This window comes from Gymnodraco acuticeps, unplaced genomic scaffold (genome assembly GCF_902827175.1).
Source record: "Gymnodraco acuticeps unplaced genomic scaffold, fGymAcu1.1, whole genome shotgun sequence".
NCBI classification, from domain to species: Eukaryota; Metazoa; Chordata; class Actinopteri; order Perciformes; family Bathydraconidae; genus Gymnodraco; species Gymnodraco acuticeps.
The window spans coordinates 1,727,730-1,746,592 of NW_022990016.1; the positions used below are offsets into that span (position 1 = coordinate 1,727,730).

At 39.2% G+C, this 18,863-nt stretch overlaps 1 protein-coding gene and 1 long non-coding RNA gene across 3 annotated transcripts; one reads left to right on the forward strand and one right to left on the reverse strand.

Moving 5' to 3' along the window:
* The first annotated feature begins 584 nt into the window (after window positions 1-584).
* Window positions 585-11,412, forward strand: cd247l (CD247 antigen like). Of its 2 annotated transcripts, none has more exons than XM_034213801.1 (7): window positions 585-834; window positions 3,337-3,431; window positions 3,833-3,865; window positions 3,988-4,014; window positions 4,103-4,165; window positions 4,255-4,284; window positions 11,063-11,412. In XM_034213801.1, the coding sequence occupies exons 1-7, from the start codon at window positions 774-776 to the stop codon at window positions 11,129-11,131; spliced, it is 378 nt and encodes a 125-aa protein (XP_034069692.1). In that variant the 5' UTR covers window positions 585-773; the 3' UTR covers window positions 11,132-11,412. The 2 variants fall into 2 exon arrangements, with proteins under 2 accessions (XP_034069692.1, XP_034069693.1); XM_034213802.1 differs by having other exon boundaries at window positions 3,991-4,014.
* A 5,586-nt stretch (window positions 11,413-16,998) lies between these two features.
* Window positions 16,999-17,575, reverse strand: LOC117544533. Its single transcript, XR_004568704.1, has 3 exons — window positions 17,552-17,575; window positions 17,350-17,447; window positions 16,999-17,259 (listed from the first exon to the last, which is right to left on the reverse strand). It is a non-coding gene; the product is annotated as an uncharacterized LOC117544533 (long non-coding RNA).
* Window positions 17,576-18,863: the final 1,288 nt, after the last annotated feature.

Genomic DNA, 18,863 nt, shown 5'->3' on the forward strand with positions numbered 1-18,863 from the left:
TTTAGTGTAGAAAAGTGCACCCAGCTGCCTTACCGTCAAATGGCAGCAAAGATTTTTTTTAAAACAGAGGGCTTATTTTTCTTATATCGTGTCTTACATCATGTGGGATTAATCTGTAGATGCTCTGGTTCAAAATGAGACCAAACCTTTCTATGGATATTCGGTTTTTTGACAAACTAAATGCCAAAATGTGGCCTGCAACAGACTAGGTGCATGTGGCTATTTGTTGGCATAGTCGATTCCTGGAAATGCACTTGTTGCCACAACCAGCCAGTTAGAAGTGTGGGGAGACGGCAACAATAAGGATATCAAATCATTACAAAAATGGTTTAATAAAAAATCACAAACATCTCCTTGAGCATACAGCCCTTTTCTGAATGATTTCAACTCAAATACATGCCAAATCTTTGACATTGCAACTTTAAACAGGGAAATAGCTCAGGGTTTATTCAAGTAAAGGAGAATTGATTGTACATATAATCTAAGATGAATAAAGAGGAAGAGGAACTCATTAGTGAAGCTGGAAGGACACATTTATTGAGGTTTTAGAGAAGGAAACAGTGAACATGACTGTCAGTCTGTCAGTGTGACTTAAAAGTGGGTGTTGAAGGTTGTGCTTCTTCTTTGAAGTTCACACAGCAAACGACTCAGTCCATTGGCAGGTAGTCAGTTCAGCCACTTCCTCTCAACACGAAAACATTAAGAGTGAGGCAATCCGACACAACCAGGATAGAAAGACACAAAGAAAAGCTTCAGTTTGTGCAGAAAGAGTCATGGACGCCCTGAGATCAGGTGTATTTCTGCTGTTTGTCCTGCTGCCTGTCTGCTCTGCGGGTAAGTTCCTCAAATACAAAACCTTTTACATGTGAGTTGGGGTCAAATGTTTGTATATGTGATAGAGAAAATAAAACACCCAGCTGGCATTTGAAAACAGTCACGAAGTGTTAAGAGACTCATTTTAAACCTAACTTGTATGCATTTTGAATTATGTCGTGATATCTTCCGTAACACGGGCCTTCTCTGCTCGGATAGATGAAGACAGAGAGATACGAAAATATCTGATATATGTGTTGCAAAAGAGTCACAGATGATAGAAGATCTTTTTCCACACAGCATCATCTTGTGGAAAAAAGTAGAGCCGTTTGAGGTTTTCTTACATGGTAAGGTAATGAGAGAAAAATGTTCCATTCAATGTTATGAGAACAGTTCCTTATATTGGAAACAAACATACATTATGTATATAATCTTGCTGTTTATCAATGAGGAAAACTGATCTGATAATAAACATGTTTTTTCCTTTTGTTTTTAGAGGCTCTTTGCTGACATTATATTTCTCAGACGCTCATGAAACGTGTTTTAGAGATACATGTTAGTCTAGTTATATTTAAATGTGTGTCTTTATATAATTCATCCCATAAAATTACGCAACAACGCGCTGCCTATCTTTCCTGAACTAGAGAAGTTTTCTGTGCATTTGATGTTTCCCAGGCTCTCCCTTTCATGTTGGAGGAGGGTTGTGAAAAAATATTTTCTAAGTGATCAAAAAACACTTTCAAGTCCTGTCATGTATTTCATTCAGATACATCGTGATGAAAGGATTAACAGGAAAGCATGAATAAATAATCTCCCATCAGAATATACTGAGTGGGAAAACAGCAACATTTAATTGAGTTTTCCACAGCATTAAAACTCCCTCTGAAGTAAAACACACTTTACAATGTGTAGAAGGAAGCTGCCATAGAGATATTTATAGGTTTATTTGAGCACTGCATATTTGTGACCTTGTAACTTCCTGAAAGCCACAATTGCTTAATTTTTCAATTCGTACTCGATGATGATTTGTTGCTAAACACAAAGAAATGCATCGTCCATGTTTACTATATTCACCAGGGTATGTGTGAAACAAGTGGGAAGTGATACCTTCAAAAATGACCAAATCAGCACATTTTTACATGAAATAACATCTTTAGATCCTGAAAGCAGTCTCCTTATCTTTTGCCTTCAATTACTGTATATTAACGATGTTAGCAGTAAGTGATTAAATATTCATAGCCAAGACTACATCATTATTTAATCGACTGGAAATATTTTAGAAGTAGTTTACACACATTACTCAAGATTCAACCTCACACTATTTTCTTTACTTGAGGATTTGCAGTCGAATTTAAAATAAAATAAACAATGTTTGGTTTGAACTTCAATTGAGAAGTTAAAGGACTAGTTTGACATTTTGAAAATACAATGACCTTCTTGATGAGTTAGATGAACAGATTGTTCCTAAACTAACTGGCTTCTGGTTGTAGCTTCTTATTGAATAAGCAGAGATCAAGCTTGTATTCAATCTGCACATTTCTGTTAGAAGAGCATGTAAATGTATTTCCCAAATTGTAAGTATATTGTAAAAAAAACGAAAGAAAACAAACTGCGAGGTGGGCTCAGCAGGTCATTAACGGCAATTCTCAGAAATGCTTATCCCACCCACTCAGCAACAGTTATTACACACTTTTCCTGTTTACAGCTACAAATAATCTAAAAGTAAGACATGTGACAACTTCAAGTCAATGTAGACATCAAGATTTGGTGATAGCTTCATTTAATCCCCACTACTGGCGTGGTGCTCTCACGTTATGGCTTCTGTTCCGACCGCAGAGCGAGATAAACGGGCCTCTAACAGCCGTCACTCTGACAGGAAGTGCTAATCTACCATACCACAGATATGTAGTGCATTACTTCCTGTTTCAGGGGTCTTACTCAATCATGAAATGCTTCACTATGGGGCTGTTTTCCATCCCATGTTGCAAAGTAAATATCTTGTACGCACACACACACACACACACACACACACACACACACACACACCACACACACACACACACACACACACACACACACACACACACACCACACCACACACACACACAACACACACACACACACACACACACACACAGTACTTTTCTGAAGTCAGAGGGGAAATAAACACATAATTTTACTCATGTTTTATATTAATTATATCATAATGATATATATTAAACTAATATATAAAGCATGTCCAGTGGCAGACCTTTTTAAATGTGGGGTACCAAATAATGTAAGCACAAATTTGTCACAACACCCAAATAGGGTTCTCCAATACACTTATAACAAACAAATACACAAGAATACTTATTTATTGTTCACATAAATGAATGCCTATAAATCATTTCAATTTCCCCTCTGGTTATAAAATGTCTTCCTCTAAGAGGAAAAATAACACAAAAATGATGTGTTGAAATCCCTCAGAAATGTGTGTAAGTTTAATATTCATGATGTTTTTCTTTTGTGTTTGTCCTGTAGAGACGTTCTTCACTCACCCTCACATCTGCTACTTCCTGGATGCGTTTCTGACCCTTTACTGCATAATTGCCACCGGGCTCTTCTTCAGGGAGAAGGTGAGATAAGTTATTAGGCAAGATATTAATAACTTGTCCGAAAAATTACCTAATACATTTTGTAATAACTTATTATTCATTTAAAATTCTGCCAATACTTTATTTTCTTTATCATTTAATCTTTTATTTATTTCTGTCTATTAATCTTGTATACACATTTTCTTTCATATGTTATCTTGTCTACCCAACAACCTGAAACGCCACTTTAAAACATTAATAATGGTTTCAAATAAGGACAAGCAACAATTTATCACAATGAAGAAAATAAACCTTGGGAATAATTGTAATTTTTTGCTAAATAAATACACCTTTGTAACTTGTGATGGGATTTCAATTAATTGAAATAGTCATAAAGTTGCAGACTTTTAATTTGATAAAATGCTGTTTGTTTCTCTGTGTAGTTTGCCGCCTTATCTCTGACTGATGAAGAGCCTGTAAGTCGCCATGTTTTCCTTTTATTTATTAATAATTGGTTGATATAAAGTATATTGATGTGAGTATGAGTGTTTTTGCTTGATGACTATCTCACTTTCTTGTGTATTTCTCACCGACTAAGAAGGAAGATAAGGCATGCATTTACCAGGTAAGACGAGCTCTCACACTGGATGAACAGATGAGGTTTAAACTCACTGCTCAGCTTTAACACATTTATTTACACTTTTCTCCTGCAGGAGCTCGACAGAGTAAAGGATACAGATGCTTACGATGTGCTCCAACCATCAAAAGGGAAAAAAGTAAGCAACAGAAGACTTTTGAAGGTCACTTTTCTGTCTCTGCTCGGTCCTAAACTGTCAATCACTGTGTTGTATTTGATCTTTTCTAGAAAAAAGCTGCCAAGAAGAATAAATCTGAGGTAAGAAGCTTACCAAAATACATGACGTTGACCTAATACTCACATTCATTATATATGTTGAATAAATAGAGATTGTCTGTTACGGTGGGTGAAGCAAGCAGGACCCAAATGCAGATTACACTGATATTGCCTTTATTTCAAGGATAAAATAATAACTTGGGCAAAACAGAACACTCACCAGTGAACTCATTCACAAACAAAAGCCGAACCAACACTGAACACAGGAAGAGACAAGACTAACGACAGGGAGGGGTAATCACAAGACGAGAAACAGCCGGGCAGTGGAGGAGAAACACAAGGGCGAGAGGTAAACACAATCAGACAATTAGACACACAGGGAAACTAACGACAGGGAGGAAAACACAGGGAGAAGGACCAGACAAGAAACAAGGAAGAAAACACCCAAAACAAGACATACAAAACGTGACATAACACAATAATCGTAACATTGTCTTTGCAATGGTACTAAATAAAAAATAAATAAAAAATGGTTTTATACGTAAATTGCAATTTATTTAAAATGTCAAGTTCAAGGAACTGCCTTGTCACTTTGATCATACATGGAAGTGGAGCCTTTAGTTTTAATTTAAAAGATTTTTTTTTCAATAAATAAATCTAATTTATTTATGATGTATATCACCATCTCCCCCGTCTTCATCACCGTGCCTACGTCAACCACCTCCCCCCCCTGGCAGCATGTCCTCTACCCCCGCACCATCTCCCCCGTCTCCATCACCGTGCCTACGTCAACCACCTCCCCTCCCTTCAAGAAAGCATCTGCAGTCTCCGAAGCCTGATAAGAATGTGTGTGTACAAAACGCAACAAACTCTTACTGATATGTGCTGGGTCCAGGCTCAAGGGCGTATGGCACTCTCAACTCTTTCCAGGACATGTCGGGGCCCTGCCTGCCAGTAGCTTTGCCGATATCTGTGTTGATAGGTAATAGATTAAGAGCGGTGAATCATCTTAGATACAGGAAGCGCTCAAACGTTTGTGTGAGTTTATCTAATTTAGCAGATTCCATGTCAGCCACAGCTTGTTACAAAAAACCTGACTGATAGTGTGTTTAACAAACTTAAATTAGCTTTATTAAATGTCAGGTCTCTGGCAGGAAAAACATTTTTAATCAATGATTTTATCACTGAGCACAATCTTGATTTTATGTTTTTAACGGAAACTTGGATTGAACAAAATAACAGTGCAGCTGTTCTTATCGAATCAACCCCTCCCAACTTTAGTTTTATGAGTCAGGAAAGAATGCATAAGAAAGGAGGTGGAGTTGCTATTCTGTTCAATGATTCCATTCAATGCAGGAAGACATCTTATGGGAACTTTGCTTCTTTTGAATATGTGGCCCTTCAGCTGAAATGCTCCTCTCGAGCTCTGTTCCTAAATATCTATAGACCACCCAAATACTGTGCAAGCTTTTTTGATGACTTCACTGTACTGCTGTCTCTAGTGTGTATTGACCGTCTAGTCATTGTTGGTGATTTTAACCTCCATGTTGACAACCCCCAGGACAGAGGGGCAAAATAACTGTTTTGTGTTCTTGATAGCTATGGACTGACTCAGCATGTGACGGAGCCCACGCACAATAAGGGGCACACTCTGGACTTAATTATCTCAAAGGGTCTGAATATCTCTAAGGTTGTGGTGACTGATGTTGCACTCTCTGATCATTCCTGTGTTTTCTTTGAGAGCTCTATTTCTGTTCACAAAAATGTACAAAAGAGGTAACCACAAAGCGATATTTAACTGAAAACACTAGGGAAATGTTTACTCAGAATTTTTCTTCCACACTTGCCCCTGCTAACATCTCAGTAAATGAGCTAGTAGATCATTTTAATTCAAAAATTTAAAATGTTATAGATGCCATTGCTCCAACTAAGGTAAAGGAAGTGACTGGGAAGAAAATATCTCCATGGAGAAAGGCCATGACCGTGAGAGCAGAAAAACGAGAGTGTCAAAAAGCTGAACGTAGGTGGCGAAAAACAAATCTCCAGGTTCACTTTGAAATCTATAAAGAGAGACTTGGCCTTTATAATTTGGAATTGAAAAACGCACGACAGTCTTTCTTCTCTGACATCATTAACAAAAACAAAAACAATGCACGTGCCTTGTTTGCTACCGTCGACAGACTAACTAACCCCCCAGTGTCAGTAGCCTCTGAATTTCTATCCACCAGGGCGTGCAATGATTTTGCCTTCTTCACTGACAAAATTCAGAAAATCAGACAAGCAGTCAGTGCCTCTGCATCCAACACATCCTCACTCCCAGGTCGGCCTATGTTGACGTTATGTCAAGTCCTGTGTCGGCTTTTTCCAACGCAAGGGGGGGGGGCCTTAGCGTCCATTTTCAACGCAAGAGGGGGGCCCTTAGCGTCCATTTTCAGCCTTCCGGGATGTCCATATGCTTCTATGGACGCTCATGGAAGCACGGCATTCGTTTGTGTCGGCTGCCCTTAAAGGCAATGTGAGCGTCCATTCTCATTGGATAACGGAGAATTGTACACCCGGAAGTAAGTATTCCCCTTACTGTCGATTGATTTTACAGTGATATCTGCACTACTCATCGACTAAAAAACACCAGATTATCCTTGTTAATTACACAACATTGATTGGTTTAAATTGTGTGCAATGCTTTTGTATTTTTCCCCTTCGATTCGGAGAAACAAATATTTTTTCGGAGTAAAGGATGGCAGAAGACACTACACTACCCAGAATCCCCAGCTATCGTTTGGACTACACCATGTGCTCTGTTTGACGTCACGTGATCTTCACATTTCTCCCTGCAGAAAAAACAAACATGGCGGAACTTCGTTTTATTCTCGGTGGAAAATGCCTATTTTAAAGTTAGTTTGGCCATTCAAATGCGTTTTGATGTCATTTGATGCGAGAAATATGAGTTGTTATTTCAGATTATGTGTGCAGTGCCCACATGATCTTTAGTTTGCTAGTTATTACGAAGATTACTTCAGGAAATTGCGTCCATAACGTTTTCATTGTTACCAAGGTGGTTGCTAGGGACGCTGCTATCGATATTATTTCTGTTATGTTGTGTAACTGTTTAATGGTGTTATCTTTATTGCTACCCCTTTCCCCGTCAATGTATAGTGTTGGTCCACAGCGCAAACATATTAGTTTAACAAAATCCGCATCTAAAGATACGTTATTTCCCCCTGTGCAATTGCAGTCTCACATCTCACAGCACATCGTCATTAACAAATACCGGAAACAGACCGAAAACATTTTAAAAAAATAAAATAATACTTTATTCCGAGTGTGCTTGCTTTTCTCTTTGAAAGTCATCACATACCGGCATTGTAATACACGATTCGGCTGCATTAAATATTACATATCTGCCGTAGTTCTGTATTTATAGAGCCCTGATGAGAAGACTTCTAGACAAACATGAGGAACTGAAAACGTGACATGGATCATAAATATATCAGCCATTAAACAACATCTTACATTTCTTTTCACACAATACGTCTCCTTGCAGTATCAACACTAATTAGGCTGACTTTTATATTTGATCCAATTGGTAGATAGGCTGTATTTACACCATAAAGGTGCACAGCTGATATAAAGGGACACCTAGTGGTTAAAGCATGTTATTGAATTTCATTATTTTTATTATTAGATATTAATAGGATCCCTATAAAGTATATTCATTACTCGTTATTCTCTACTAATAGTTAATTAAAGACTGTATATAATGACTATTTTGCACATCCCTTTCAAGATTTTCTAAGGTTTATTGACATATCATATAGGCCTACACAACTATGGTGTAGTAGTTATGCATTGAATGAAAAACTTGGGTCGCAGGTTCCTCAATAGTGCATTACAAGACATCTATCAATATTTGTGCATATACCTCCAGCAATGTTAACTATGTTGAAGCACTTATTTTAACTGACATTGTACATAATGTATTATACTCTTATAAGATGTATGTAGATATTTCATCTCCGACCTTGTCAGGTATTGAACAATCAATAAATAAAGAACACAGAATTGTTGAATATAAAACACAGAATTTGTGTGATTATACTAAATGATTTACAAATAAACACCACTGCATATTTAACTGTTACACATGCTGATGTAGCAAATGTTCCAACTTGAGATCAATAAAGTATATCTTATCTTAAGCTGATCGATGGCTACTGCCATATTTGCAAAATGTGCCTCTGAACCTTGACAAGTGCATGTTTCAGGCTTATCAATTAATGTAATGTAATGTTATCAATTAACAACAGTGGTCACACACATAAGACCAGCTGTTAAATAAAGCTCTTCTGACCTTAGCTGGCATGTGTGTATATATATTAATGCTGCCCCTTATGGGCACAAGCAATTTTCACCCATTTATTAATTATATGTTTTAAATGTGAGTGTTTCCTATCCTCTAAACCTCCAGGGATGTACACAGTTTAATACTGGCAACTTCTTATTATGGGAAATACGAAAACGTCTTTTATAACTACAACTCCCAGTAGAGACGTGCCATAGATAGAGAACATGTTGCGAAACAGAATAGCCAGCATGTGTAGTTCTGGGGATGGGGTGGGGGAGGGGGGGACGTGGTGGACCCGTTCAAATCCAGTTTTGGACAGTCTGCCGTGCATGGTTCCATCCCATTTCAAGTGCTGTTCGAGAATCGGCGTAACCCTCGGAGCACACTCTCCAATCACAGAGCTTGAGGTCTATCACGGGGTTTGTCAAACAGAGCACATGGTGTAGTCCAAACGATAGCTGGGGATTCTGGGTAGTGTAGTGTCTTCTGCCATCCTTTACTCCGAAAAAATATTTGTTTCTCCGAATGGAAGGGGAAAAATACAAAAGCATTGCACACAATTTAAACCAATCAATGTTGTGTAATTAACAAGGATAATCTGGTGTTTTTTAGTCGATGAGTAGTGCAGATAACACTGTAAACTCAATCGACAGTAAGGGGAATACTTACTTCCGGGTGTACAATTCTCCGTTATCCAATGAGAATGGACGCTCACATTGCCTTTAAGGGCAGCCGACACAAACGAATGCCGTGCTTCCATGAGCGTCCATAGAAGCATATGGACATCCCGGAAAGCTGAAAATGGACGCTAAGGGCCCCCCCCTTGCGTTGAAAATGGACGCTAAGGCCCCCCCCCTTGCGTTGGAAAAAGCCGACACAGGACTTGACATAACGTCAACATAGGCCGACCTGGGAGTGAGGATGTGTTGCTGCATCAGGTACAGCAAATGTGTTGTCCCTATGTCCACCTAATATCAATTCAAACACCATGACACAATTCCATCAGATTAATGATAAAAACCTAGAGGACATTAATCAACTTCTGAAATCCTCCTCCTGCTGCCTTGATATTATTCCAACAGGGTTTTTTAAAGATGTTTTTCGTTGCATGGCCTCAGATCTACTTCATATAGTAAACAAATCTCTTCACTCAGGTATTTTTCCACAGGCCCTGAAAACGGCAGTCATTAAACCGCTCTTAAAAAATAATAATCTAGATGCTTCAGTAATGAACAATTACAGGCCCATATCAAACCTCCCATTTCTAGGTAAAATCATTGAAAAAGTTGTTTTTCAACAGTTGAGTAATTTCTTGCATTTAAATAACTGTTTCGATGTGTTCCAGTCAGGCTTTCGTCCAAACCACAGCACTGAGACTGCTCTTGTAAAGGTCTTCAATGACATCCACTTAAACACAGACAGTGGCAGAACTTCAGTGTTAGTATTATTAGATCTCAGTGCTGCGTTTGACACTGTTGACCACAGCATATTACTCGACCGACTGGAGAACTGGGTGGGACTTTCGAAAACAGTTCTAAATTGGTTTGAATCCTACTTAAAGGACAGAAACAACTTTGTTTCTATAGGTAAATACTAGGGATGCACCGAATATTCGGCCACCGAAAATTATCGGCCGAAAATGGTTAAAAAGGCCCTTTCGGCTTTCGGCCGAAAGGGTTTTAGCACCGAAAAAATATCACCGAATGTCAGAACAGGCTTACGTTGGTAACCTAACGTGTTGTTGTGATGACGTAATAAAGACGCGGCGACCATGCTCGCGGCTGGCTCACAGGGGGGGAACATTGACCTTTGTCATCGAGATTGCCCTGAGCCTTTAACAAATCGTATTAAATAATCTGATGACAGACTGTAAACAGAATAGCTGAAATATTAACAAACTAAATAACTCAGTTTCCTCTAATCATTAACCCATGTTTGTATAATGTAGTTAACTCCGTGTGTTGCTGCTAGCATACATAACACCTGACGTGGAAACATTTTGTTAAAATGGTAGTGTTTTCTCCAAATTGTCACTGGTGTTAGCGTCACTGGTGTTACCGTCACTGGTGTTACTCTTCTTCCCGGTAACACGTAACACCAGTGACGTTCCTATATAAATAAGCTTTGTATAAAGTATAAAAATAATAAAAATATTTTAAGCTCTACTTGTTGTGGATTCATCAAGTTAAGAGTTAGTTATTGCTATTTAACAGGTTTTAGATGTTTTTAGAAGGAATATATTTCAGCAGATTTGTATCACCCAGATTCCACCTTTTCTGTAGAATGACCCAAATGTCAAACATAATAAACTCTCTAGGATGTAGTCAGAATATCAAGAAACAGGCAAGGCAAATGGTTTCCTTTTACAAATGTTAACAAATATTTACAAAATAAACTGGTCTAATAATAATAATATAATAATAATAATAATGATGAATACAGAATGATGTTAAACTCTGTCTCTCTCCTCTACAGTCGACCCAAGGTGTGCCGGATAAAGATCCCTACGAGTCTCCGGTGGCCTCAACTCCCCTCGAGTCCTAGATGTGAAACAACTATGCGATCAAAACATACATCGACTATTTTGATGATCAATGAATATTTAAGTGATAGATCGAGAAAGAAATGCAAAACAGTTCTTTACATGAAGCTTCTCAAAAAGGATGATTGTGTTATTGTGTAGCATTTACTATTTTCTGCTTGTAGCCTAGCGTGATAGCATGCTAACATTTACCAGATGGGTCATTCAACAGAAAAGGTGGAAGTGCTGTCACTTACTTTTGCAGACACCAAAATACATGATGTTGACCTAATACTCACATTCATTATATATGTTGAATACATAGATTGTCTTTGCAATGGTACTAAATAAAATAAATGGTTTTATACGTAAATTGCAATTTATTTAAAATGCCAAGTTCAAGGAACTGCCTTGTCACTTTGATCATACATGGAAGTGGAGCCTAGTTTTAATTTAAAAGATTTTTTTTTCAATAAATAAATCTAATTTATATTTACATAACATTACAAGCATTAAATATAACACTGAAATGGTAAAAAAAAACGCAAATTATTATTAATAATATCAAATAAATGTCAGTCACCCAAAATGACGTCATTGGTGTTACTGCTACACAAAACGCTTTTATTTTTGAAATAATGTACATAAGGAAAGTCAGATACTTCTTACTTTGTTTGTTAAAAGGTGTCATTTTATCTTCAAATTGTACGTGCGTCTTTCAAGTCTGTCATTAGTGTTACTCATTGCATAGCCCTAGGGGTGAACATTTGAATGGGAAAATGTATTGTATTGAAGAGTTAAACGATTTTGATATTGACTGACAGATGGCAGCCATTTTGTTAAAATGGTAGTGTTTTCTCCAAATTGTCACTGGTGGTGTTACCGTCGCTGGTGTTACCGTCACTGGTGTTACTCTTCTTCCTGGTAACACGTAACACCAGTGACATTCCTATACAAATAAGCTTTGTATAAAGTATACAAATAATAAAAATAATAAAAATATTGTAAGCTCTACTTGTTGTGGATTCATCAAGTTAAGAGTTATTTATTGCTATTTAACAGGTTTTAGATGTTTTTAGAAGGAATATATTTCAGCAGATTTGTATCACCCAGATTCCACCTTTTCAGTAGAATGACCGATAGCACTAAACAAAGTACAACAGAAGCTGATAGGGATGTTAAATACATCTTTAATTTAACTTTAGACCTCATAGTACCATGATGATTTAGCCTGATAGCATGCTATCATTTATAAGCAGGGTTGCCAACTTTGGGTACATGGCTGGAGTGAGATTTGGATATCATGGGTTTAATTACACATATGCGCACGAAATGACTGCTATCGTGTCAGCAGCGGGACCTTAGCATATATATAGGATATATATACAATATTGTAGCGTTCACAAGGTGAGTCGGAAACAGGCTTCTCGTTATTAGGCTGTAATAACTCTTGTTTGACAACAGATGATCATAGGTACATGCAGGGGCGGACTGGCCATCTGTATAATCTGGAGAACCACAGAACGGCCGGTCGTCAAGGGCCGTTGACGGCCGGCCGGCCCTTTAAAAAAAAAAATTGTTTAACGGCATCATTTAAGTTGCGCTGACGGGCGACAGCGGCCGCTAATGCAGTTGTGTGGTTCTTATCTGTCAACAACACACGAAGAAGAAAAAAGACCGGCCACACGAAGAGAAGGGATTAGACGCCGCGGCAGACAGGAAGAATACAAAAACATGGATACAAATCAAAGAAAACGAAAAGAAAAAGGTGGGGCCGAGAAGGCGAGAACAAAAAAGATGAAGTCACTCGCAGGTGAAGCATATACATGTCGCAAATTGACAGACCTTTTTGGCAGCAGCGCTGCTACGAGCATTATCAGCAGCAGCTTAGAACAAGTGCAAGATGATGAAGAGAATGATGAGGGCGTGAGTTCAGATATACAGCCAGCCTCCTGCGTTCATGATGAGGGACAGAGTTGAGCTGCTGGAAGAACCAGCTCAACTGGCACACGTGCAGGGCAAGAGCAAGAGGTGGGTGAGAATTATCCCTTGAACTCAGTGGCGTTTTCTCCTGGAGGCCAAGGGAAGCCAGGCTTCCCCTGTTTTTTTGGATTGTAGTTATAATTTTAATAAATACATAAAAACACTTCGTTTAGTTTCGGTAATTATTCCGCCGGCCCGTCTCTCCCCCATTCTCATTGAGTATTTTACAAAGAGTGAAACAGCGCCCCTCTAGATGTTATGGTGAAACAGTAGATTGCACTCTGTTGCGAGAGGAGGCTAGCCGAAATTGGCTTCCCTTGGTGAAAAGAATTGAGGGATTGACCAATCAGATGATGCACGTCATGCCTCACAATCCAATCAAATCGCATCAACTTCAGTTCGTACTGTAACTGTCATCACTGCCCTTAAAAAGTAGCAAGCAACTGAAGCAAGTGCAATTATGGAGGGTGGAGATTTGGAGTATTTCATCAAAAATAATTTTACTAAACTTCCGCTACAGGAAGCAGCTCAAAATGAAATCTGATGACAGGCCAATGCCCAAACTGGAGCTGTGCACAGAGAGGGAAAAAGGAGCGAGTCGGACGTAAAACTTTACAATAAACAGCGGATTTCTAACATTTGACATTTCATGTGGCCGGACTGGGTCAGTTTCCAGGGCTGAATTTTAGTCCCAGTCCGCCCCTGGGTACATGTACACTTGTGGGTTCAACCTCACACTAACCTAACTCCTACCCCTACACATATATATATAGCAGTGTCTACGTCACAACTCCCCGCCCTCTCCCCCAATCCAAATTGAACTGTTTGAATTAAAAAGGCACATTTGTCTTGTCAGGGCCGCCCCTCCCTACAGGCCAATCACGCAGGCTGCATGGGCCCCGCCTTGCGCAGGGGGCCCCGCCCAGAGGGCCTCAGCTGCTGTGCGCAGTTCTCCGCTCAGTTCTCCGCGCACCCCCCGCGAGAGTGAGAGTGAGAGACAGACCCGGCGGCAGACATACGTCTCTGGGCGGGCATTTGATTTACCAGGGCGGGCCCACCCCGAAACGTACGTTTCCCGGGAAATCTCGAGATTTGTCAAGGGGGGGGGGGGGGTTTAGGTTGCCAAGGCTGTTGACAGTCTTATTATAGGCTACATCCATTGGTTGTTTTTGTGGCACATTTGTAACGCTGTGCCAACTTGGGCAAGCACACAGGGTGGAGAGGTGGAGTAAGGTTGAGCGATGGAGAGAAAGGGAGAGAGAGAGATATTGAGCGAGGCAGAAAGCGTGTGCAGCGGTCTGCTTGCGCACAGAGCAGGAGTTTGTGAGAGAGCCGGCTTGAGAGTCAATTTCTCTTCAAAATATAATTGATTGCCAGCCTCCCTTGTCCCTGGCTGGCTTGCTAACTCGTTGGTAACGTAGCTGATGTCTTCTAATGTGCCTGCATCTGGCGCTGAGTTGCCATATTCCTTTCATGAACCACTTTCTGATATCCATTGTTGCAGATACATATAAATGATAATAGCCAAACTAACCTAGCAAGAGTGAAGTGACAGGCTGCTGTGCCGCATCTCACTCAAAAACCCACACGACTCAACCCAGCGAAAAACCAGTCGCGCTCGCAGCCTTTCATTCAGAATTTCATTCAGAATATCATAGCAAAATAAAAAAAATGATATTAAACTAATCTTTCAACATAGTTTAAAACAAAAATAAATATTAGGACAAAGCCCTACAAATATAACAACAATAAAAATAATCAGTGGCGGCTCCAGAGTGTTTTTGTTGGGTAATCTATGGTAGGGCTAACCCATAGTGGTGGGGCTCAAGTCAGTATTTGCAATGTAATTACATACACGCTCCCCTTGACAGTGAAACGCCACGCGTGAGGTTTAGATTATTTCCCTGTCTCAATCCAAATTGAACTGTATGAAATAAAAAGGCACATTTGTCTTGTAGTAAATAAAAAGGGCGACCTGGAGCCAATCCTGCAATTTCCCCACAGGTGAAAGAGTTAACATGCTGAAAACCCAACCTCTGTAGGGGGGTCTGGGGGGATTCTCCCCCAGGAGATTTTTTTAAATACTAACATAAAATACACATTCTGGTAGCCTACTCTCTTGAGAATAAAAATAAATAAATCTATTACTACGCGACATATTTAAAAAAAATGAATGCCATTTTAGTTTTGTGTTACTTTGTTCTGAAAGCTGAACCTGCTGCTCCTCACAGAGAGAAGAGGGAAGAGGCTGTGAATTACTTTACATTGTGGATAAGGGTGGATAGCCCCCAGTGTTCTGTGTGTCAAAATGAAAGACAGCCCACACACCTATCAATCATCAAACCGTGGAGTCTCATTTCATTATGTGTTGATTTCTATCAACACGTAATGTTGTATCGATATAGAGATGTACTACAGCAAAAGTATTCTCCGTCGGGACTTCCTGCAACAACACAACGTCGTTATGGTGATTCTGATTGGCCAGAAGACATTATCAAAGATGTTCTATTGAGAAGATGATCACTACGTGACAAAACATTTCAAACCGTTTATAGTCTTCGGTATTTACTGCTGTCTGTGCAATTTACTCCGCGAGTTGGCGGACTTTATTTAGCTTACTTTAAAATCATTTTTCATGGTGGGGCTAAGCCATTTCTTGGTATGGCTGTAGCGCCGCTGTCAGTACCAGATATGTTCGGCCTACCAGATATGTTCGGGTGTATTTCCGTCGCATCCGTCATCCGTCATATCCGTCATATACTCACCTCCCTCTGCTCCCAGCGCTATGCTGCCACACATCGGCCGTCTGCGGAACTGCAGCCGGAGGAACTCGGTACAGCTTGTTATGTGTGTGTACTTAATTATTTACAATTAAAAAATATATATATTCTGCGTTACTTTAGCCAACACTTTTATAATATATAAGCCTGATCATGTCGTTGAAAGCAAGTACAGATGTTCTCCCTTTTCCACAGTTCTGTGTGAACTTCATCTAAGGCAGATGCTTTGCTTCTGCACCAGTTTAGCAGAAGTCTGTTTTGTAAGACTGGTTTTGTTGCAGTCTGTTCATGCTATGTGTTTCTTGCGTAAGACTATATACACACGGAACACATGTATTACAGGGCTGTACCCAGTGTGCTTCATAAAACATTTTTGAAGCTTATTTTTTTAAATTAAGCCGTTTCCATGTTATAACAGCATCTCGTTAAATCAATATCGGAAACAATAATTGTCTTTTTGTGGTTATTTAAATGTAATTTATGGTGCTATTAGAGTGCTTATAGACTGACCCGTTAATACAGATGCCCCCCCCCCCCCCCCTTTGTGTGCGGTGAGCTGGAGAGAAGGCAGTCTATTTATTTTGGTGGAAAAAAAACCCCTAACATATATGGATTGAATCAGAATATTGTGTTGGATCAAAACATATTGTACATTTTGAGAATTCTTACATCTATTACAATACATTTTGAGCTTTGGACAATGTTTGGATCAAACGAGCCAGAAACAACCTTAAGCAGCCACCACTGGAATATTATTGCAGTAATATTATAATACTAGTAGCCTTATATTAGTGTAGCCTAATATTGATCGACAAATATTTAGAAATAAATCTGGTTCTGCCTGCCTGCCTCATCGCACTCTGCCCTGCTGCATTACCATGTATAGTATTTACATTCATAATGATCCTTTTTTGTTGCAGAGCTTTAGAGGCTTTAAGAGACGAACTGTCAATGATGCCAACTTGGCGACCTACAAACTAGATATAGCAATCTTGGAGCTATTGCGGCTAGCTACTTTCATTGGAAAGAGTCTCTAATTTTTTGTATGTATATATTTAATATATCCATCCCAAGCTTACCTACCCAACTGAATGAATTCACACATTCAAGTAAATAGAAAGACAGCACAGCATTCAAGTGTTTATTGAGAATTTGAACTTCAACGTTAATGGAAAAAGCTCCAAACTTTTCTCTACAGCCCTTAGTATCAAGAAATCCTTCTAGTTCCTTTTACATGTGGATAGGAAAACAGCACAGATTGTTCAGAATATATGAGGAAGCCATCAGGGAAGCAGCATGACCCAAGGCAGGACTGCAGAGACAGGTTCAGCCACGACCCGAAGTCCACGACCCGAAGTCCACGACGGGCAGCGTCCGGGAAAACCAAACTTGAAGGTAAGATATCAAAGGATGATCTTCATTAATTGCAGTGACAATTTAGTCTATTCTGACATTTGTTTGTGTGAGTTAATCTTTACCTATGATATCTGGTTGCAGAAGGGACTGCAATAGCCTGGATGTTGGTCATCAGAGTAGATGCCCTGCAATTCTCCTCTTTTACCTTTCCCAACATATCCTATGAATAGAAAAAGAAAATATTGTAATTGAATCACACTAGGACCACAACACACTAAATATGTAATGACACATAAACATTATTATCCAGAATAAGAAGTCTACCTGGTTTGCAGTTTTTGTAAGGCTCCAAGCATCCACGGCAGGTGTCAATGGTGTACATGACGTTGAAATCCTGCTTGTATGAAGCAGAGAACAAACTCCATGTAGCAACACCTGTGTAAAACAAGCATTTCAATAGAGCCATTAAAAATATGCATAGACACCACAGCTGTCGTATACTGCTGCACCTTCACTGAATCACTTACTCTCAAGCCAGCGAAAGTGGGCCCCTCTTCTGAAAGACACAGTGGACATTGTGTCTCTGAAGGTGGTACACACTAGAGTGAGTGATGAGTACGCTTTGTCACCTTCCTGGAGAACCACTTCCATCAGAAGGTCCGAGAGAAGACAGTTTGGCAGCTGTGAAGTATTGGTCAGACTAGATCAAACATATTTAACAACACATTGACTAGACTGTTGCCAGCACAATCGAAATACCAAGATTCTTTGGGCTTCAGGTAGCAAAAATACACATTTTTAATATTAATGTTGAATATATCACACACATTTTTCTTATGTTTTGTTATTCTTCTCCTTGAGGTAAAAAACAGCTATCAATAAAGTTAAAAAAAGCAGTGAGACATAATAGTTGGAAATTCTGCCGTGATCATAGGTCGTTTTTTAAACAAAAAACAGTTACTGCTTCACTGAAAAGATATTACCTCCAATATGAAGCACATGTCGGACTTTTGAAACTGGACCTTTGAAGGAAAATATAAGGTGTGGGTCATGTGATTGTTTAATTACATGTGTATACAATTATCAATATTGATATGTATGCATGTGTTAAATAATCTGGATTGTTACATTTCTTTATCACAAACAGGAGTGTGCCTATTGACCTCATGTTCTGTCTTTTGCTTCTTTGAGACCCTGTACACTGGCTCCAGTGCCCCTTTGAGCAGCTCTTCGGCCTCATTGGTCCAGTAAGAAAACCTCTGTCCGTGGCTATAAAAATCACATAATATCAGGATGAAAATGTAAATCAGTGTCAAAGAAACTGTTGTCTATAAAGTAACATTTAAAATGTATGATTTACCCTTCAATCTGGTACCGTTCCATGAGCATAATGCACCACCATTTCCGGATCTGTGCTATGTCCCGCTAAAAGAAAATGTAACAATAATAAAGTTGAAAATGAATGGAACCTCATCATTTGTCTACTCAATGTTAGCCCCCTCTTCCCCCTGAAATACTAACTCAGAGGATAAATACTGACCTCGGTAAACCAAAGTGGAGCATCTGTGCTGAAGTTCAGTGCATACTGTGAAAGGATAAAGATCTGTTAAGTTATGAGTTTCAAAAACAAACAAAA